At 45.4% G+C, this 22,601-nt stretch overlaps 1 protein-coding gene and 2 pseudogenes across 1 annotated transcript in view; all 3 read right to left on the reverse strand.

Moving 5' to 3' along the window:
* r-l (rudimentary-like) overlaps positions 1–11,192 on the reverse strand; it is an 85,634-nt gene extending 74,442 nt beyond the window's left edge. The window contains exons 1-2 of the mRNA XM_080272207.1: positions 11,049–11,192; positions 1,900–2,010 (exon numbers count right to left, since the gene is read on the reverse strand). Coding sequence (XP_080128333.1) covers positions 1,900–2,010; positions 11,049–11,192 — 255 coding nt within the window. The remainder of the gene's footprint in view (positions 1–1,899; positions 2,011–11,048) is intronic.
* On the reverse strand, positions 2,828–2,946 carry LOC145399873 (5S ribosomal RNA; annotated as a pseudogene).
* Positions 11,193–21,623: 10,431 nt separating the features above from the next.
* On the reverse strand, positions 21,624–21,740 carry LOC145399882 (5S ribosomal RNA; annotated as a pseudogene).
* Positions 21,741–22,601: the final 861 nt, after the last annotated feature.

Raw genomic sequence — 22,601 nt, forward strand, 5'->3', positions numbered from 1 at the left:
GGCACACCAAATGTATGATCTGGCTCTTATCTTAGATTAAGGTAAAAGTAATCATGTTTTTAATGCATCAAAAACTCAGTTTTTACATCTTTCAACTCGCGAAAATCTACTGCAGGAATATCGTCTAATTTTTAACAATATCCAACTAAATCCTGCATCATTTCTGAACATATTCAGGGTTTCATTCTCTTGGGATTTACCTTGGAAAGATCACATTACTTTTCTTGTAAAACATGCTTCCCAGAGATCAGGTGTGCTATGCTGACCACATGCCTTCTTTAACCCTGAACACTGTTGACTTGATACATGGGTTTTATTCACTCCTGTGTAAAGTATTGTATAACTATTGTGTGTGGGGAGGCTCTCCACATATAATTCTTCTGAAAAGGGTGGAATCAAAGGCTTTTTGTCTCATTAACTATCCTCCTCTTACTGGCTCCCTTCAACCTCTGTCTCTTTGCCCAACTACTGCATCTTTATCTCTTTTCTATCGCTACTTCAATAGTCACTGCTCCTCTGAATTGTCTACTTGGATCCCTCCACCACTGCAGGTGCCCTTAGCACCCATTTAGCAGCAAATTCTTGTCTGTTTTCTGTCCAATTCTCTAATGCAAGAGTTAACCATTGCTCTTAGGCCTTCATGCATGCAACCAGTCAACTCTGGAATTGTTTTCTTGTCTGTATTTCCTACTGCCTATGACCTCCAGTCCTTCAAACGCGGTGTGTCTAGACATCTCAAAATAAGCGGATCATTGGATTTGGCTCTGTTTTCTTGTTTTTATTTTTTCTTGGAGGGAACAATCTTGTGGGCTTCTAGTCTTTTATTACATCTTCCTTGCATCAAAAAAAAAAAAAAAAAAAAAAAAAAAAAAAAAACACTGGTCCATTTCTGAAGTCACGTGAGAGCTTCAAGCACCATGACAAACAACAAGGGGCTCAAGACTGACCCCTTCTGCACACCAACATACACAAAACTCTCATCACTCAAATCTCCACCCACTCTTGCCTGGATGCATGCACCCACATATATAACCATAACCACTCTAACCAGCAACTCCTAAATCCCATGCTTTCTCATTGCCCACCTCACCACCTCCCTAGGGACTCTACCTCCCTAACAGTGGTCTTTACTACTGTCAACCCAAAACTGGGTACAAGTTTTCATAGATCAAATGAATGCATATTCAACCATCACATATCAGGGCATTACTGTACTGTAAATCGCACACTGAGGAAGACCAATAATATGGCCTATACAACACTACTGTACTGTTCCACCTGTTTCTTGCATACCACATTCTGTCTTATTGTTTCAACAGTAGATTCACTCTTTGTTTTTTGAAATATTTCTGAATATCAAATTAATACATTTGTTTTGGAAGACTCTGTACATGCCTTGATGTCTCAGCCTTGTTCACCTGATGGCAGCTCTCCATGCTCTGGCAGCATCCGTGCAATCCCTAAACTCTTAGATAATTTTGTAGATGCTCATCCAAAGTCTTCTTGGTTGCACCTTCTGGTGCTCTACCCTCCAAATTCACACTCAAAGGCCTTTTCAGTCGATTTTCATCCTCCATTATCTCCACACGTATAGACCTCCTCAGTCTCCCCTTACATATCACCAATGCCTTTAAATCCTACCTTATCTCGTAGTTGCTTATTTGCGATTCTGTCTTCAGGAATTCTGCCATTCAGGGAGGCACTACAAACCATCTGCCCATTCTCATCTCTGTATACTCAAACCTACCCAGTTTGCATGCAATCCCCCCTTCCTGCTGAAGGTTGTATCATCTTAATGTGTTTATCCATTCTGGGATGACACACATTAAAAAGTACTGTACTGTACTTACAGTCTTCACGTATAAGCTAAAAATTACATAAAAAGATGGTTTCCATAACCTGTTTGGCTGAAATGAGTGTTGCAATAGGGAGGCCGGTGTATGCCACGCCACACATCAGTTGGTAATCTGAGCGAGGCCTGGCCTTCCATATCAGGTCTGCCACAGTCTCCTGTAAGCAAAATTATCATCAAATATGGTACAGATACTGCTTTAATTTTGTTGTGAAGTGCATAACTGATGTAAGTAAGCACCAAGTAAAAGTATGGAATCTTGCACAAAACTTATACTCAGGACAGTTTGTAAATATGGTCTCAGCAATTCTGCCACTGTTTACAAAAATGTAATACCTGCAATAGATTTACAAGAAAAATGCACTGTACCAAGCTAGACTGTTTATGAAGACTCAAGCAGGTACCTACTTTGCTGTTTACAGCAAAATGGATTGGCCTCCTGCTAACTGAATCACATGCACCAATTTGATATATATATATATATATATATATATATATATATATATATATATACTGTATATATATATATATATATATATATATATATATATATATATATATATATATATATATATATATATATATATATATATATATATATATATATATATATACTGTATATATATATATATATATATATATATATATATATATATTTTTTACAATGTAATTGAACTTGTGTCTAATAAACATCTGACTATGGTGAACACCGATCCAAAGAAAACAAAATGGGTTGTATTGACATTAGTATTACCATTAAAACAACAAGTCAGAAATTGGTAAGACTAAAAAGATAAGAAAACAATATTACAAAATTAAATGCAATTAACTATGGTATGATGAACTTAAAGTTATTCATTCATTCATTCATTGCCAGACGCCATGTATCCCAAACGGGGTGGCCAAGGGCTTAGAGTTAATTGTTTTACAGGGAGAGGCACTAATCCTCCACCAACCCCACTTGACACGTAGGGATGCCAACAGCATCTGGTGTTCCCAGGCGGTCACCAATCCAAGTACTAACCAGACCCAACGTTGCTTAACTTCGCTGATCAGACGGGAAGTGGTGTACTCAACGTGGTATGGCCGTTATGTACCCTTGTTTTATGACAAGGATCTATCTATCTATCTATTGCCAGACGCCTCAATCCCATTTGGGGTGGCCACAAACAAATCGTCTCCAAGTCACCCTGTCCCCCGCCATTTCACTGCCCTGTTCCCAACTCACACCCCCCTCTCTCATATACCTCTCCACCCCATCCCTCCATCTCATCCTCGGCCTCCCCCTCCCTCTTCCCCCCTCCACCTCACTCACATACACTCTCTTCGTCAGTCTTTCACCCTCCATCCTCTCCACATGGCCAAACCACCTCAGTGTGTTCCTCATAACGCTTCCTATCACATCCACATCCACACCACAACGCTCCTTTATATCCTCATTCGTCAGCCTGTCTCTCCACGTGACTCCACAGGCTCCTCTTAAATAACTCATTTCCACTGCTCTCACTCTTGACTTGTGTCCTTCCAACAATGTCCAAGCTTCACAAGGATGCATCTGAAAAAATCTGTTACATAACGATTTACTGTATATCGAGTTATGGCGGAATTTGATTTTATGATAATTGTGATAGCCACGTACAACAATCCTGTGAGGAAGCAGTGATACATGCAAGTTGATATTCAAACATTTGATCCAAGATGGTTGCCCAGTGTTTACATATGCAGAATTCCCATCTTAGGCTCCTGCACATGCATCCTCTTTCATGCCACCCCTTTAAAGACTCCATCTCGCTTGTTCATTTGCTCATATGTTTTGTAGCTACGATCATCTCCATTGCATACCGTGTTACATAACCGTCTTGTGCGTGCAAGGCCATCGGAATTCCATTGCTATCACCAAATAACAATGCAAGTGCACAACAATTAGTGCTGTGTGTGATACTAAGTAGAGAGATCAACTTTTTTTTTGCATCTGAACTACTGTATCAAAACTTGTGATCTGGAAATCATGTCTGGCACTACCTCCAGTGGAAAGCATGGCACTACTGATGGCACCAAGGGCAAGCCTAAAAGGGTAAGACATGGCCTTTTCTTTGATGTAAAAACAGACATTGTCAAGTGCCATTAGGATTCGAGGGGACCTCTGTGATTGTGAGGGGAAGGGGGGGGGAATGAAGTTTCTAGTACAGTAGACTGTCAAAATTAGACACCATTTGCTACTGTTAAAACCTTGCAAAACTTAAGCCGTCTAAATTTAAATGGACTTTTTATAGAGAAGAATGAGTTGGTGCTAAGGATGATCGGTCACAATACAAATAAAATATCCATCCATCCATCATCCAATCCTATGTTGCCCCATGAGAAGCGTGGGAACCCAGGGCTAGGCAAGTTGGTCCTGACATCGGTCACAACACAAATAAAATATATGTATATTTTTTTATGTTAAATTTTCACGTTTTACTCCTTCCTTATGTGGTAGGTGGTGGCGACCATCATCCACTCACTTGATGTAGTGTTGCCCATTTCTTCCTTAGCCCTTATCATTCTTTTTCTGTGCCTGCCCTCCTCTCTCCCTATTTCTTCCATCTTTCCTGTCACTTCTTATTGCTTTTCCTTCCTTTACAGGTGGCTTTACATTGAGTGACAAGCCAAATGGTTTCCTGTAAGACAAGAAACCATTTACAACACTGGGTGGTAACCATATAACCAAACCACATGTGCTCCCTACGTGTCAACAAGTGGGTTGGTGGAGGGTTAGTGCCCCTCCCCGTAAAACAAATACATGTAACTCAAAGTCAAAGGGCCACCCCTTACGGGATTATGGCGTCTGGCAACAGATAGATAGATAGATAGATTATTATTACTGTATTATTATTATTATTAATATCAGTACGATGGAAGTGGTGGAAGCAATGAACAAAGTCAAAATGAGGAAAACCCTAAGAATTTATGGAGTGTGTGGTGAAATGCTGAAGCATGGGAGAGATAGCAGTAGAATGGACATGGAAGATGTGCTGATTGGCTTGGGAGGAAGTAGGAGTCCCACAGGACTGGAAGACAGGTATAATTATTCCCCTGCAAAATGGAAAAGGGGAAAAAGAAGTGTGTGGTACAGTAATCATAGGAGCATTTGTCTTCTTAGCACAATAAGAAACGGATATGTTAGGATACTTGCTGAGATTAAGGAAAATAACAGAGGAATTAGTTGGAGAAGAACAGGGAGATTTCTGGAGGGGGAGAGGTTGTGCAGATCAGATATTAGTCCTAAGGTGTTTGGTGGAAAAGTGTTTAGAGAAGAGAAATAAGTTGTAAGCTGCCTTCATGGGTTTGGAGAAAGCAAATTACAGAGTGGATTGACAAAGAATGTGGAAAATATTAAAAATATATGGGGTAAATGGGAAGCTGTTAAATACCAGGAAGAGTAAAACTGGAAGAGGGTGCTAGGGCTCCTGTGTGTGTGGATGGTGAACTGAGTGAATTTTTCTATCTGAATGTCAGAATGAAATAGGGATGTCATGTTTCCATGGTTATTCAATGTGTACTGTATATGGATGGAGTTATAAGAGAGTTACAAGATAGGGCAGTGGATGTTGGAGTGGCCCTAAAGAGAGAGGACAGCATTTGGATACTTCCTGTTCTGTTGTTTGCAGGTGATACTGAATTGTTAAGTGAAGTCGAAGAGGAACTGCAAGGCTTGGTGAATTAGTTTGGCAGAGTACTGTACGTAGGAAATGGAATCTAAAGGTGACTATATGGAAGAGTAAAGTTGTTGTCTTTGAGAGAAATAGTCACTGAATGCACAGTGATGCTGGATAATGAGGAAATGGAAAATGTGATTGCATTTAAGTACTGTACTTGCGTAGTGTTATAAGTATGGAAGTTTGGAGGATGAAGTGCTTGACAGGGTACAACAGGGAAGAAAAGTTGCTGTTTCACTGAAAGCAGTGATAAGAAACAGGGAAGTGAGCATGGAAGTTCAAAAATCACTGCATGACAGTATTGTGATACCAACTCTAATATATGGATGTGAAGCTTAGACCTTGTTGGAATGACAAGTCAAGAGTGAAAGCAGTGGAAATGAGATACTGTATTTGAGAGAAGAATGTGGAGTTACATGAAGAGACAGACTGAAAAAGAGGAAGCATAAGAGCACTGTAATGTGGATGTGTCAGAAAGTGTTAGGAGAAATACAGTGCATAAAAGTGGTTTGGCCATGCAGAGAGGATGGAGAGTGAGAGACTAATTAGGAGTGTATGTGGGTGAGGTGGAGGGGGAGACTGCAGATGAGATAGAGGGATGGAGCAGGGAGGTACCGGTATACGCAAGAGGAGGGTGTAAGTACTGGGTAGGAGGGAAGGCAACGAAACGGCAGGGGACAGGGTGACATGAAGGCGATTTGTTTGTGGCCACTCAAAGGCTATTTGTTTGAGGCCACCCATTACAGAATTAAGGTGTCTGGCTATACACAGAAATAAAAGATTGATGGACTCTCTCCATAAAAAACAATACATTTCTGCACATCTTTATACTGTCACTGAATCAATTCATAGGTAAGTAAAAATGTTTCTAATATTTAAGAGATTGTCCTATCCTCCTTCAAGATTACCCCCAGAGTATACCAGTAATTTTGTTCTGAAAAATTCTTAACTTCAAGACAGTGAAGCAGCTGAACAATTGTACACATCAACTTAAAAACTGATCCACTTGTATTTCATAATATTCTCTAAAAGCCAGTGTGAGACACACACACACACACACACACACACACACACACACACACAGTCAATCAACTGGATTCCACTTCCCCAACCAAGAGCACTACAGATTTTTCTTAAGTTGCAGCATACCGTACTGTACAGATCTGATAATCATCTGATAGTACAGAAGTATGAATAGGCTAGCTGGTAAATGTATGGTCTAGTTCTAATTCTTGTCTTATTGTTACAGTTTGTTTTCCATATTTTTCTTGTTAAGCTTTGCCATGTAAATGGCAAAGCTTCTTATTTTTGTATCAGCTTTTTTTTTTTTTTTACCCTGATGATATTACACATGAAGGTGCCCTAGGATAACAAAAGTCCTTGTCCCAAATATAAATGACCTTGACCTATTTCTGAAGGTGATGTACCGTACTCATTTATATTATAAAAACTGCTTATTTGAAACTGAAATATCTATCTATCTATTGCCAGATGTCATAATCCCATAACAGGTGGCCATTTGACTTTGAGTTATATGTTTTACAGGGAGGGGCACTAACCCCCCACCAACCCACTTGTTGACACGTAGGAAGCACGTATGGTTTGGTTATATGGTAACCACCGTGCATTGTAAATGGTTTCTTGGCTTACAGGAAACCATTTGGCTTGTCACTCAATGTAAAGCCACCTGTAAAGGAAAGAAAAGTAATAAGAAGTGACAGGAAAGATGGGAGAAATAGGAAGAGAGGAGGGCAGGCACAGAAAAAGAATGATAAAGGCTAAGGAAGAAATAGGCAGCACTACATCAAGTGAGTGGATGATGGTCACCACCACCTACCACTAACTGAAATATCTCAGGAACTAATTGAGATACAGCTATCTGGTTGAAAATCCTACGATAAAAATGTTTGCTGAATAATTTTGGCTTAATATTTTGCTATTCAGCCTAGTGGAAACTACCAAATTAAAATCTGCCCAATTTTTTCTTTGCAACATGTTTTACAGAAAACCACAAAAGCTTTAATGCTGTAACTTTCCAGATATATAGCTATGGTCCCTCTTATGATCTGAAAAGAATATGGTTAGAGTTAAACATACAGTTAGCCAACTACTGAGACAAACGTAAAATTTAAACATGCATTCTTTGATTCCTTTGTCTTTAGGGCAGGTTGATGTTACACATGAATATACTTTATGGTCTTCAGAGCTTGTTTATATTAGACATACCTTATATACTGTATGGCAAAGCTTCCTTACTGTGGCTACACAATAAGAATAGGTACCGTAACTATAGTCGTGGTGCACGACTCCGAGGTTGTCATTATCATACCCCGGAACCTTCCCATTCAAAAGTGCATCCGATTTCGTATCTTATTATGCATGAATATATTATACATGATCATACTATACACGAATCACATGCATATCACATTATGCACAAAATCGGATGCAATGTTGAGGGGTAGGTTGCCAGGGTATGATAATGACAACCTCAGAGTCGCGCGCTGCGACTACAGTAATTTTATGGAGGTATACAAAATATGCTTCATCATGATTTGTTTCCCTGTTGTTTTTATCCAAGCTTAGTTTTCCAGACGCATCTTGTTTCTTAAGCGTACCTGTAAATAACAGTTTTGTAATGGCTAACACTTACTAAAAGCTACGCAATCCACTCACTGATGTACTGTTGCCTACTTTTACATTCACCTTTATCATTCTTTTTCTGTGTCTGCCCTCCTCTCTTCCTACTTCTATCTTTCCTGTCATTTTTTTTTGTGGCTTTACACTGAGTGCCATGCCAAATGGTTTCTTGTAGGTTGAAACTATTTACAATAACGGTTGATAACCATATAACAACTCATACGTGTTCCCTGCGTGTCAACAAGTGGGTTGGTGGAGGTTTAGTACAAAAGTACCCCTCCCTGTGAAACAACTAACTCAGAGACAAATGGCCACCCCTTACGGGATTATGGCATCTGGCTACAGAGACAGGTAGTATGTTTGGCTAAGTTCCTGTTGGTTAGGCTACATTATATTGGGTTCATATGTTATATTAAATAATGAGTTATGTCAGGGCTGGATATGTTAGGATATGTATTGTTTTGTTAGGTTGTTGTCTAGGTTAGGCGGGTCTAGGTTATGAACAAGTATGGTACGCTAGTACAGCTCAAATAATAAATTATGGTTGATCTGAGTAGTTTTAGAAGGTCTGCCAATACACTGGAGAAACAAACACAAGTGAATTGGAATGGACATTGATATAAATAACAGGAAAAGATAATAATCAGTAAACAGTATATAATTTACCACTATGTAAATTATTAGAAAAATACAGAAAACATAAACCATCAAGGAAGTGAACTGGTAAGGTTTTTTGGATTGGGGGAGGTGGTGGCTAAATCGGTAGAGAGGTGGCTTGAGGTCCTGATGGACCCAGGTTCGAATCCCAGTTGGGGCAGGGAACAGTTTAAAGATCTGAATTTCATAAAAAGCAGACTTTCTTGATCTACCTGATGACTCGCTGACATGTCGTAATAATCTATCTATCTATCTATTGCCAGACGCCTCAATCCCGTTTGGGGTGGCCACAAACAAATCGCCTCCAAGTCGCCCTGTCCCCCGCCATTTCACTACCCTGCTCCCAACTCACACCCCCCTCTCTCATATACCTCTCCACCCCATCCCTCCATCTCATCCTCGGTCTCCCCCTCCCTCTTCCACCCTCCACCTCACTCACATACACTCTCTTCGTCAGTCTTTCACCCTCCATCCTCTCCACATGGCCAAACCACCTCAGTGTGTTCCTCACAACGCTTCCTATCACATCCACATCAACACCACAACGCTCCTTTATATCCTCATTCGTCAGCCTGTCTCTCCACGTGACTCCACAAGCTCCTCTTAAATAACTCATTTCCACTGCTCTCACTCTTGACTTGTGTCCTTCCAACAACGTCCAAGCTTCACTTCCGTACGTTAGAGTTGGTATCACAATACTGTCATGTAGTAACTTTTTTACTTCCATGCTCACTTCCCTGTTTCTTATCACTGCTTTCAAGGAACCAGCAACCTTTCTTCCCTGCTGTACCCTTTCAAGCACTTCACCCTCCAAACCTCCATCCTTACTCATCACACTACCCAAATACTTAAACGTACTCACATTTTCGTAATAATATTCCCGCTAATACCAATACACCAGTCCTGTATGAGACAGCCCTAGCATGTATTCACTATGGACGGTGGGTGTTAGCGTCAAAGTGATGACATGTGGAGGTGTAGGACTACTGGGCCTTGGGATAGGCTACTGCCCCCGAGATATAGGCCCTGAAGCCTTTGCCCAGAGTCGGACACATTAAAAAAAAAAAAAAAAAAAAAAACTGTTTACTGAATGTTGTAAGTTACAGTGTCAAAGTGAGAGGGTAAATATGGTAGTAGTTGGAGTTGCAATGCCAGGCTTTTCTGGGTGTGAAACCAGTGAACCCACTGGCTTCAATTACCCTTCTGCATTTTGTCATCCTCTTTCTATAGGACAGGGAAGCCGGTGAGGACATTTGTGTTACCAGGCAATGGAATCTGATAAAATCAGTGCCACCACATGAAGATACTCCTCTCCAGCACCAGGGTTACAATATCAGTACTATCACATGAAGATACTCCTCTCCAGCACCAGGGTTACAATGTCAGTACCATCACATGAAGATACTCCTCTCCAGCATCAGGGTAACTGTCAAATCATTCAGAAGGCTCCAACATGATTGCAGGTGACAGCCCTGGTTACCTAATGGTAGTTCTCCATGCTGCTCAATCTCTGGCTGCTTTCCTGTTCAGATTTCTATCCCTGAAGTCATACTATGTGACCCAGTCCCAAGCCTTTCTTTGGTCTGCCTCTCACAGGTCTACCCTTGACATTCACACCTCTTACCTTCCACACCCAGCTGTCATCCTCTCAACATGCCCAAACCATCTCAATCTACCCCTCCTCACCAATACATTTATGTCCCATCCATTACTTTAATTGCGTGAAACATACATCACTACAAAACACAGGAATAATTATGCTACGGAACTCACTTTTTGTTGATAAGGTTGTTGGCTGGTGTTTGCTAAATAATTATCCAAATTATAAATGCATGGTCTGGTAAAACTGAATTTTAAATTAGTCTACAGTGTCCCACAAACTTAGGTTACCAGATACACCTTATTTACCAATACTTTTATCTTTATGATCTAAATGACTGATTGCATAACTTATTGGGCACAAACAGAAATTGGTACCAGCAGTCATTATCCAGTCTAGTGTTGTCCCACGAGGTGCATAGAAGCCCAGGGCTAGGCAAGTTGTTTCTTACATTTAAGATGAGTGACCAGCCTCACTCATCCCTGAGGGGCATTAAGTGAGCAATAAATCCCAACCATCCCTTGGATACAAACCTGCACCGGCTCAATCTGATTGGAGCGCCTTAATTACCCACTAAACCACCTATGACACGAAATATTACCATAACGCTAGGATAAGAAATAATCATCCGCAGGTCGAAGTACACAGGAGACTGCATCCCACTTTTGAGGGTGAAGGAGCCAAATTTCACCACCCCGATCTTGAATAGCTCCAGCACACACTGTTCCAAAACATTTTCACTCATTCTGGTCACACCTCGAGATTCACGACGTAACGTTTTCAGGACCTCCAACCACCTGTGGAATACCTAGCGCCGTCAAGCGTACACCTCACAGTCAGACCACTCGTCCACTGTTCCGGGCAGGACTGTTTCCAAAGCTCAGAGCCGCGTTTCAACGCTCCACAGAGCGGTCCTGTTGGGGTGACAGAAACCACCAAATACTTGAAGCGCGAAGTCGCTTTTACTCTATAGATATTTGAGCATTACTGACAATAATAGTAACAAGTTACATGAATACTTGTCTGCAACCTATAACTGTAAAATGTATATTTCCTAAATACTTCGGAAATATTTAACTACTGAGTGTAAGCTGTATGGAAGAACCATAACAAATCCTGCCTTCGTCACAACTACAGTACTTCCTCCTGTGATTTCCCCTGATTTGAAGACGAAATGGACCATGTAGTGCAAGACTGCAATGGAACAAGATGACTTGGAAAATATGATTGCACGGAGGTGAGGAGGTACTTCACGGAAATATGATTTTCGCGGGAATGACTGAAAACAAATCAATATGTACTCCTTATATTTGCATAGTCTTTCTTTCATTAAGCGAAAAATCATTACTTAATTGAAATGAGAGGGTATTTTAACAAGTTTTTTCATTTATGACGTGTTAGTATTCAAAATCCGTTCACTCTCCCAAATTACACAAAAATACCCTGCGTTATCTACTGTATACACAGCTGTGATCTAAACCATTTACAGCTATCAGATGTCGCCAGATAGACCCACCTCTCCAAGTAGTTCCAACCGAGAAGGAGGTCGCGACGTTCACCCCCTTCACCCCGCACACTTTTGCTCTCGAAAGCCCTGTCACTGTTCTATGGCTGTTGGAGCCCAATCCTTTCTAAAAACGCGCCCATAAAAAGCGCACAAACCGTCACTAGCCCAAGTACAGTCGAGAGAGTACAGAAGGTATACTATGGAGTGGAAGGGAGTTGGGGTAGAGGGTTGGGTTGGGCAGCCATGGTTAAGGGTGTGAGGGCTTCAGCCAAGATAAATGTGGAAGTAGGTACACGGTGGTCACTATATTGTACTGCATATCAGCGTTGGATATTAGCACTGTATTGACAACATTTAGGCCGCATTTAGACTTAGTAAGCCCTCATTTAGACTATGCAGGGCAATTTGGTGTCCGTACTATAGAATGGATATAAAATGCCCGCGACCGGACCTTCCGCCCCGCCACCCCCCACACCACCACCGGGCCACCACCACCCCACCACCCGAGGAGGAGATAACGGTCAGGTTAGTGACCCGGGACAAAAGGGTCATCCAACCACCACTGACCTGTGCCCCTTCTTCCCGCAACAACCTCAACACCAGGTGAGCCTAGACCCGCAACAAATTACAAGGCGGGTTAACCATCGATAGCAGTGGGGTGGGACTGATACGTCAGTCCCTCGTAGTCTTGTGGTGACGACCACAACTTCACCCCAACGGGACAGGAGGTCCCTAGGTGAGCCACGGGGTGTTTCCACCTACTGCCACCGCGAGCCACGAGGAAGTCCCTTCCTCTGCCGCAGTAACCCACGTGAGCCACGAGGGGCTTGTCTCCTCTGCCACAGTGAGCCACGAGGGCGTAATACCCTCTGCCACTATCAGGACAGGAGGTCCTTTGACGAGGGAAGAGAGCCCTCTATAACAAATAGGGCAGGAGGCCCAATAGTGGATTGTACGGGGCTCACGCCCCTAGCCACTCTAAGGGTAAGAGACCCTCACACACCGCCACAAGTGGGTCCCAGGACCGATCAACCTGGTGCCACGGCAATTGTGAAGACAAGAGAGAGAGTCGCCTCTGTGCTACCCTCCACGAGTGCAAGAGAGACCACGGCCTCCGTGTGTCCTCTGGAGCCAGCTAACTCCTGCAGGAGTAGCCGGACACCACCCGGGGGAGTTACCCCTAAAGTGTCACCTGAACAGAGGCCTGGTCCCAGTCGGGACCTACCTCCTACCCCCGGGAAATTCTTGTCTTCCCCAGGTACCAGCGGGAGACGAGGCCGCAGCCCACACCTGACGGCGCGTTCCCCGGTAGACTTCCGCAGTCCTCGGACCCCTAGGCGAGCCCGGCAACCCGTCAACGCCGACCTCCCCCTGCCGCAGACCCTACGACGTCAGGCCCGTCTGCTACACCTGTTTGGCCCCAGTCCCTAGGGCCAACACAGACAGGCCTCCCTTCACAGTGACCAGAGGAGGGCCTATAACAGGTCGAGACCCCAGGCAAGAGGGTCTCCCTGCACCGTGACCAGAGGAGGACCTACAACAGGTCGAGACCCCAGGCAAGAGGGTCTCCCTGCACCGTGACCAGAGTGGGGACCTACACCTTACAGTGACAAAGTGATATCGCCCCAGAAACTCGGGCAAGAATAGTGACTTCCCCTTCCCTGTACCGATCCAGTGACAGAGTGAACCAGCGGGAATACGCCAAAAAGTGTCCGTAAATACCTTCCCCTAACAAAGACTATAAGTTCTGGGTTCATCCGAACAGTGCTATCCCAAAGTCCAATCTAGAGTAGTCCCCCCCCATTGTCAGTGTACGCACGGGCGAGAGTTGCCGCGCCGAGCCTAAACAGTGAACTCTAGTGCTCTACCTCCCTTGCTAACTTATAGTGCTCTACCTCCCTTGCTAACTTATAGTAATAATCCCTCCTCGGCTCATCAAGCCCAGACATCTCCATTGCCCCGACACGCTAAGACCTTTTGGACTTTGATACAAGTGAATCCCATCCACTTACGGACTCTTAACCTATTATAAAGCATAATTAAGGAGTGTGTGAATATCCCATATTACATTAACGTAACTCCGTATGTCTGTATCCTCTGTTTATAATACCATCCTATGTGATATTGTTAAGGTGTTGTAATTAAGGTAATAGATGTGTTAAAGGTGGACTGCCTAGTTTTTATGTCCTGTTCCCTTGTTAGTGCATTACTTCCGGTCCGGAAAAAGGACCCCGTTCAGTAGCTAGTGTCTTTAGTACGAGGAGTCGGCCTAAAAACACTCAGCATAACAGGATATAAATTCGTTAGAAAATGTACTGAGAAGAATGACAAAAATTATACATGATGTTCGGAACCTTCCATATGAAGACATGCTAAAAAGACTAAATTTGCATTCATTAGAATGGCATATAGTCTTGAGCCTTGAGGACTTGATTAACACACACACACACAGACACACACACCAAAGACTTTTATGGAAACTACCATCAAGGCGGAATCCGAGGCAAACTGTACTGTTGGATGCACGATTTTCTCAGAAAAAGGTAAATGAGAACAGTACCGTACTAAGGGGAAAGTACTCATCATGGAGGGAAGTGAGTTCCGCAGGGCTCAGTATATAAATAAGAAATAACACAGTAGCACTGGAAATGGAGGCTATCTAAATATGTTTGTTGATGATACAAAAATACAAAGGAGAATTACTGACACAGACTCTTGTAAAGAGCTATCTACATAGCCCGACGCCTTAATCCCCCAAAGGGTGGCCGCAGACAAAACGCCTCCAAGTCTCTCTGTCACCCACCATTTGACTACCCTCCGCAACTCACCCCCCACTCCCTCATATACCTCTCAACTCCATCCCTCCACCTCATCCTCGGTCTACCTCTTCCTCTCCCTCCCTCCACCTCACCTACATACACCCTCTTAGTCAGTCTTTCATTCTCCATTTTCTCCACATGTCCAAACCACCTCAGTGTATTTCTCCTAATCTTCTCAACCACATCCACATCCAGGCCACAACGTTCCTTCACTTCTTCATTCGTCAACCTGTCCCTCCATGTCACTCCACATGCTTCTCTCAAGTAACTCATTTCCACTGCTCTCACTCTTGACTTGTTCCCTTCTTGCAAGGTCCACGCCTCGCTTCCATACGTAAGGGTAGGGATGACAATATTATCATGCAGTGACTTCTTAACTTCTATACTCACCTCCCTATTTCTCATCACTGCTTTCAGTGAACCAACAACCTTCCTTCCCTGCTGTACCCTTTCACGCACTTCAACCCCCAAAGTTCCATCCTTACTCATCACACTACCCAAGTACTTGAATGCACTCACATTCTCCATATCCTCACCATCCAACCTCACTACATTCTGTGACTTCATTCTTATCAAACACCATAACTTTACTTTTGTTTACATTAACTTTCAGCCTCCTCCTCCTACACACTGTCCCAAATTCATTCACCAACCCTTGCAACTCCCATTCATCTTCCCTCAACAATACTGTATCATCAGCAAACAGCAACACTGGAATCTTCCAAATCTCACCCTCATTCATTAGAGCCACCCCCATATCCACCGCCCTACCTTGCACCTCCTTTACAACCCCATCCATGTATATATTAAACAGCCATGGAGACATCACACAACCCTGTTTCAGTCCCACATTGAGACTAAAGAACTCACCCAGCTACAAGAAGAATTAAATAAACTTCATGAATGGAGTAATACGTGGCAAATGGAATTCAATGTGGACAAGTGTCATGTAATCAAGTTTGGTAAAAGTGGAAAAAGACCAGACTGGGGTTACCCTACCCATATCAGAAAGAGAAAATTGGACCTAGGAGTGATTATTATTGAAATGCGTGACATACAACGTAGTGCCCCCGAGAAGGAAGCAAGTGAGGAACACAATAGTGCCCCCGAAAACGAGACGAGTAGTGTACAGCCCAGTGCTCCCTGGAACTCACCGACACCCCCACCCGGACCCCACGGAGTAGCCGCAACCAGACAATGGGATACAGCGCAACAACGGCATACGTCAGCCCGGGCCGTGCACCCCTATGACACTCAGCCGCCGCGCCGTCACCACAGGAGGAGGAGGACACTACCTTCGAGGAGTGGAATTGCCGGATCAGCTAAGGGTGGAGCTGCTCTCATAGCTCCAGACAGCGCCCCTCAGGAGACAGCCTATTGCCGTTCCTGCCCTCGCCAGACACCCTATTGCCACTCCGAAGGTGCCCCTACAGAGACGGCCTATTGCCGCTCCTGCCCTCGCCAGACGGCCTATTGCCACTCCGAAGGTGCCCCTCTAGAGACGGCCTATTGCCGCTCCTCCCTCCGGCAGGAGACGGCCTATTTTCGCTCCCACCTTCGTCAGACGGCCAATTGCCACTCCAAAGACGTTGACCCTGAGACGGCCTATTGCCGCTCCCGCCTTCATCAGACGGCCAATTGCCACTCCTCCCTCCGGCAGGAGACGGCCTATCACTGCTCCCGCCTTCGTCAGACGGCCAATTGCCGCTCCGAAGACGTTGCCTCTGAGACGGCCTATTGCCGCTCCTCCCTCCGGCAGGAGATGGCCTATTGCCACTCCCGCCTTCGTCAGACAGTCAATTGCCGCTCCGAAGACGTTGCCCCAGAGACGGCCTACTGCCTCTCCTCCCTCCTGCAGAAGGAGAGGGCCTATTGCCGCTCCCACCTTCGTCAGACGGCCAATTGCTGCTCCGAAGGCAAACAGAGATGCGCTGACTCCCCCACTCAGGCCACGGCCAATTGCCGGGCCCCACGGCCAAATGGAGGTGTTGAGTGAGTGATCGCCCCAGCAGGAGACAAGAGCCCGGACCTCCCGTACCGGAGCGCCCCAGCCAGGCCCTACGACCTCTCCTGGCCTCCGCTCCCTACGCCTGGCTCTGGAGAAGACTCACCATACGGACCCTGGTTCAGGTCGGTGCCGCAGTTTCTCCCTGTCGGCGCCCCTCGACTCTGGGGACCGCAGTTCTCAGTCCCTCCAGACCCTTCCTAGGACGCCCGGGCGTGGTCTCCCCCCGCCCAGGGGACGGCGTAAGACCTCCACCTCCGGCCGAGACCTGAGTCAGAGATTTCTGGATCTGTTCGACCCCAGTCCTGAGGGTCACACCCCTAAGCCTAGCCGGGAGACTGAGGGCCCCTTCGTCACCTACAGCCCTGGACGCGAGAGGACGCCCTTGCGAGTTGTCCCGTGCCCTCTCGGCACGTCCCCCCCCTTGGCGGTGCCCCTATCCCGGCCGAGTTGTCGCCGGCACGTCTCCCAGCCGCCTCCACGATGAGTGACTCATGGTAAGTGTGGTGTTGCCCCAGCAATAGTGAACTGTTTTAGGTTAAGTGTGATGTTGCCCAAACTAGTGTAACAACGGTACAGTGACTTAATACTTGTGGAATATCGGGGCAAGTGAAATCACGGTGGATGAGTAAAGGACGAGTGCATAAATTAAGTTCTGGTAAATCAGACTCACGAGTGACAGAAAATTAATAAGACTATTCCCCCCGAGAAATCCTCTGTAGTAAGATACTCCAACCTCTTCGGCTCTAAGGAAATAATAGAGAAAGTGTTAATAATATTTCCCCACTTGTATTGCCAGTACATTCCCAATGTCATTCCCTTTCCCCAGTAATTAGCGTGAACGTAAACAAGAAATAGAATCAATTACCAAAACCCTTTCGCTATCAGGAAATATTAAGTTCAAAGTAATAATACTTACTTTTCCCCAGTATTACCATAACTCTGTCCTGACCCGCTGCAAGTCACTCCCCTCGCCCTTCCCCCCCTCCCCCCTGGGAGCCTCCTTCCCTCACCCCGCGCGCGCCTGTATTCTCTGTAAGCCTGTGCACTTGAATTGTGTTGGCCTCAGTATCAATTAAGCCAGTATCCTGCGATATACTAATATCCTAGTTAAGGTTTTATTTCTTTGCTATATATTGTGTTGTAATATCTGCTGTCTTTGTCCTGTGTCTGACTGTGGTAAAATACGTGAAAAGGTTATTGCCTGGAGTTTTTGTGTCCTGCCTCTCTTCATTGGACTAAGCCCCGGTCTCGAAAGAGGACCCCGCTACACGTTAGGTGTTCTAGGACCGAGAAGTCGAGCCTATTTCGCCTAGCATTACAATTATCAATAACACACTGTCCCCGGCTGACCACATCAGTGAGAAGGTACGGAACATGTAGGCTACACACTACACACAACTTGCAAATATGAAAATAGCATTCACATACAGTAGTGAAGACATGCTGAAAAAGATAATAACATCATTCATCAGACTAACCCTGAGAATGCATCAGTAGTCTGGAATCCTCATCTCAAAAAACACATAGATTAGACATAAATGAATATATAACCAATGGGGAAGCATCAGCAAGAGGACAGTGCAAAAACCTGCATAAAAAGAGAGGCGATAAAGACGTAAAGAAATTTAGTTTCCCAAATAGGGCAACTGATCAGTGGAATGCACTACCGAATGAAATAGTGTGTGCCAAAACAATTCATAAATTTAAGCATATGTATGATAAAGATGGTTTAATACACGAGACAGTAAGAGCATGACTCATTCCTGTAAAGATACAATTAGGTAAGAACACACACAGAATGAAGTCAGTAATTAACAGCTGCACCTAAAATTCTGACCTCAGTGACCCCTGACTCAGAGATCAGGACCCAATGGGCTGAGACCTCACAATGAGTCATAGTCCAAGGGTTGGCGAGCCAACGTCAAATGCTGTCTTCTAACCCATCTTCTAAACATCATATCCCACATAATTATGAAATCGCCCAATAGGCGCCCGGCCGTTTTAGCGCAAATATTTTTCAAAAGTCGACTGAAATACCTGCGCGGCGGGGTGAGCCCGACACCACGGCCCCAGGAGGAGGGTACAGCGAGGTGACCCCCACCCCACAAGGAGACGACGGGGAGGCTGTTTCACCTCATGAGCCTTCCAGGCAGGAACGGCTTATCTCTCCCGTGACCCGACGCCCCTCTTCCCCGTAGTCAGACCACCGGGCAGTGTGCAGTTTGTGTGCACTACACTCCAGCGGAGGAAGCACTCACCAGAATGGTAGGACTTGTAACTACAAAGTCCCAAACAAGCCCTCAGACGCCTCCCATCGTCCCCGGGACAGGTGCCCCAGTCCCAATGGCAGAAGACTCCACCGGAGCTGCGGCAGTAGCCAGGAGAGCCCACTGGGAATCCCCTTCCCTTTGTCGTCAGGTTCTGCGGCACTTGGAGGAGTGCACTCAGGTTCTCCTTCCACCTCTGTCTCGAGTAGGAACTCAGGCAGTGCCCACCGGGTCTATCTGGCCGAAGGAGCACCCACTGGGACTCCCTCTCGTGCCCCGGTCCAGAATTCTGGCAGGGACTGTCAGGCCTGCCAAGCTGGGGAGCAGATCACCAGTCACTCCCCCTCCGCAACCTTCGGTGTTCCTACTGAGGGCAATGCCTCTTGCTCAGCCTGCCCTTCCTATGGCAGAGCGAGGCACCCCTCTCCCCGCCCCTCTCCCCCAGGGGGTGGGAACTGCTCCCCTGCAGGTGCCCCACCAGAGACCAGCCAAGGCGAGATGATTCCAAGGCCAGATGTCAGACCACTGCAGCCCCTCCTTCACCACCCATGGGCGCTGCTGGGCTCCCCCAGAGTGAGAGGCCACAGCCCACTCCTGATGGCCTCCTCCCCCAGGCGAGGCTGCAGTCCCCAGAGCTGAAGGAGCACCTCCAATGCCCACTGCAGCTGCCAGACCTCTCCCAGCCTAGATGGCCGCAGCCCACTCCTGACGGCCGCCCCTGCCAGACAAGACTGTGGCCTCACTAGGGCGCCACCCTCCCCGCAGCCGACCCTCGGCCTGGGCCTAACCAGGTCTGCCCTTAGGACTCTGACCACGACAAAGGGCCAGCTCCATGCTGCGTGCCTCCTGGCCCTATTCGGCCCTAGTCCAGAGGGCCCCACCTCACCCAGGGTCCCTACAGAAAGAGGGCCACCCACCAGCTCCTGTAGGACCCGTGCCGACCTCACAGACGACCTACACCTGGACTACACTCCTGACAGCCCACCCCCAACGCCCGGCCGTCACCTGTGGCTACCAGTGTAGGGGCCTCCTTCCCGGCACGCCCCAGCGCCCCTCTCTGCCTGCCGCGTGAGTAGAAAGACCCTGGGGTTGTTGTTTGTCCCCTAGTGACCTAAAGGCATGGTCCCCAGTGAACCAGCCCCCCCTCATGCCCCTAGTGCTACCCCCTCCCCCCGTTCCCCATTGCGGAATCAGTGAACTTGCCGCCACAGGGAAACCCACATACAGGGTATGAGGCGAGAGGCCCCAGGCTGTCCCCCCAGTGTGAGACCCCCCAGTGCAATACACAACAGACTCTCTCAGTATCAGTGCCGTCCCCGTAATTATCGTATGCCCCCCAATGGACCAGTCTAATTTGGTGTACACCGAGTAAGGTATACACAATATGACTGACCCACATAGAGATACTGTGTAACAATAGCTCCCCTCCTTCCCTGTCACACGAGTAGACAATAAGTGATACATTCTTCTGTCCTCTGTCACGCGCACATAACATAAGGTAGCTAGGATATCTCCCATGTCACGCGGATGTGTACAACTAGCATAGGGTGCCGTTCATGTCATGCGAACGTGTATGGGAATGAGAATATACTTCTGTCTGTCATGTGCTGTATATACTGAAATAGACTGGATTGTGAATGTTATACACACGGGAATAAAGCACACCTGGTATATTGTATGAGATGTATGTGTATTACTGTGTGGGAATTGTCCTGTATAAGTAGTGCCATATTATTGTGTTGATCAAACTCTCTATGAACTAGATGGAGATATTTAGTGTAGAATATAGTCTTCTGTGCCATATTAATATTTTGTACCATTTAGGTTTGATCACGGACTGTAGTGTGTAATTGGTTATTGTTAATATATACGTGTGCCTCTGACAAGTCGTGTTTGGATTTCCCTTCCTTGTCTGTACACTCTGACCCGGTCGAGCGTACAGAACCCAAGGCAGTATCGTACCTGGACCCGAGAAGTCGGGGCTCAGACTACGCGCATGGTGCACCTTTCGCGCACAGCCTGGACAACCTCTGGGAGGGTGCGACTGCGACTATAACCGAATCGGCGTTCATTTGCCGAATCGGCACTTTTAATTGGAAAATATTTTAAGTCTTATCACCATATAGGTTCATGCACACTTAATTATCTAAAATCCGGTAGAAAAATTTTGGTTTATTTAATTGCTAATGAAGAATCAAGATTTAGAGCAAAAACTTGGTAAGGTTAGCGAGTGTTTTGCCTTTTGTTCGACGATTCGCCTTATCAGAGTTCTTTGTATAAATGTTGATTTAATATGGAAATATATTTATTTTCACTGTATATCAATATCTACGCAAAATAGAAGTCTGCGAAGGTGCACTGACAAGCTAAGAGGAAAATGCCTGCTAACTTTAGTATGTTTTTGCTCTAAATCCTATTTTTTTTTCCCTTCTTCACTACTCTTTACGTGCTTCTTCATTTTTTTCATTCATTGCCAGACGCCACGTATCCCAAACGGGGTGGAAAAGGGCTTAGAGTTAATTGTTTTACATAGAGGGGCACCAATCCTCCACCAACCCCACTTGACACGTAGGGATGCCAACAGCATCTGGTGTTCCCAGGCGGTCACCCATCCAAGTACTAACCAGACCCAACGTTGTTTAACTTCGCTGATCGGACGGGAAGGGGTGTATTCAACGTGGTATGGACGTGCTTCTTGTTTTCATTATATTCAGTTGAAATAAGAATTGAATATATTTAGACTGGTGAAGGGGAAAAAGTTGGGGTAAATGATGATCTGGGAAGAAAAATTGGTGCAAATTACTCTGAAAATAGGGAGTTATTCTGGATAGGGGAGAGGAGATGTAGCCTAGAAGTGCCAGCGGAAAGAAATGTGAAAGTGTGAAGGACGTAAGTGGTAGATTATTAACCCATGGAGATGAAATAACAACCAGATGAAAAGAATATTCTGAAAGCCTGATGAATAGGCCTACAGCCGCTGTAAACATGATTGGTGTGGGGTGTGTGCAGAAAGGGAATGCAGTGAGAGGAAACGTGACACTCGCACAAGTGAAGAACGCTGTGAAACGGCTGAAAAATGAAACAGCAGCTGCAGTTGATGAGGTGTATGCGGAGATGATTAAGTGTAGTGAAGAGAGCGGCATGAAGTGCTTGTTGGAGATATATAAAAAGGCATGGATGAGTGAAACTGTGCTTGCAGAGTGGAAAAAGGCTGTGATTGTAGGCCTACCCCTGTACAAAAATAAAGGTGAGCGAAGTGAGTGCAAGAAATATCGTGGCAAAGTTTATTGCGTGTGGCAGGGAAAGGATATGGAAGAATTATTGTACAGAAAGAGAGAGATCAGAAGTTCTGGTGAATGATGAACAGGGTGGCCTTAGGAGTGGCAGGGGATGTGTGGATCAAATATTTGCAATGAGACAGATAGTGGAGAAGGCTTGTGAGAAGGAATATATACGGTTTTTATGGCATGCATGACTGGAAAAAACGTACAGCAGAGAAGGATTGTGGAAGGTTTTGCGCATATACGGTGAAGATGGTAAGTAGCTAGGTGCC

This window comes from Coenobita brevimanus, chromosome 50, assembly GCF_032717465.1.
Source record: "Coenobita brevimanus isolate Jiangsu-jjx chromosome 50, ASM3271746v2, whole genome shotgun sequence".
Lineage (NCBI taxonomy): Eukaryota > Metazoa > Arthropoda > Malacostraca > Decapoda > Coenobitidae > Coenobita > Coenobita brevimanus.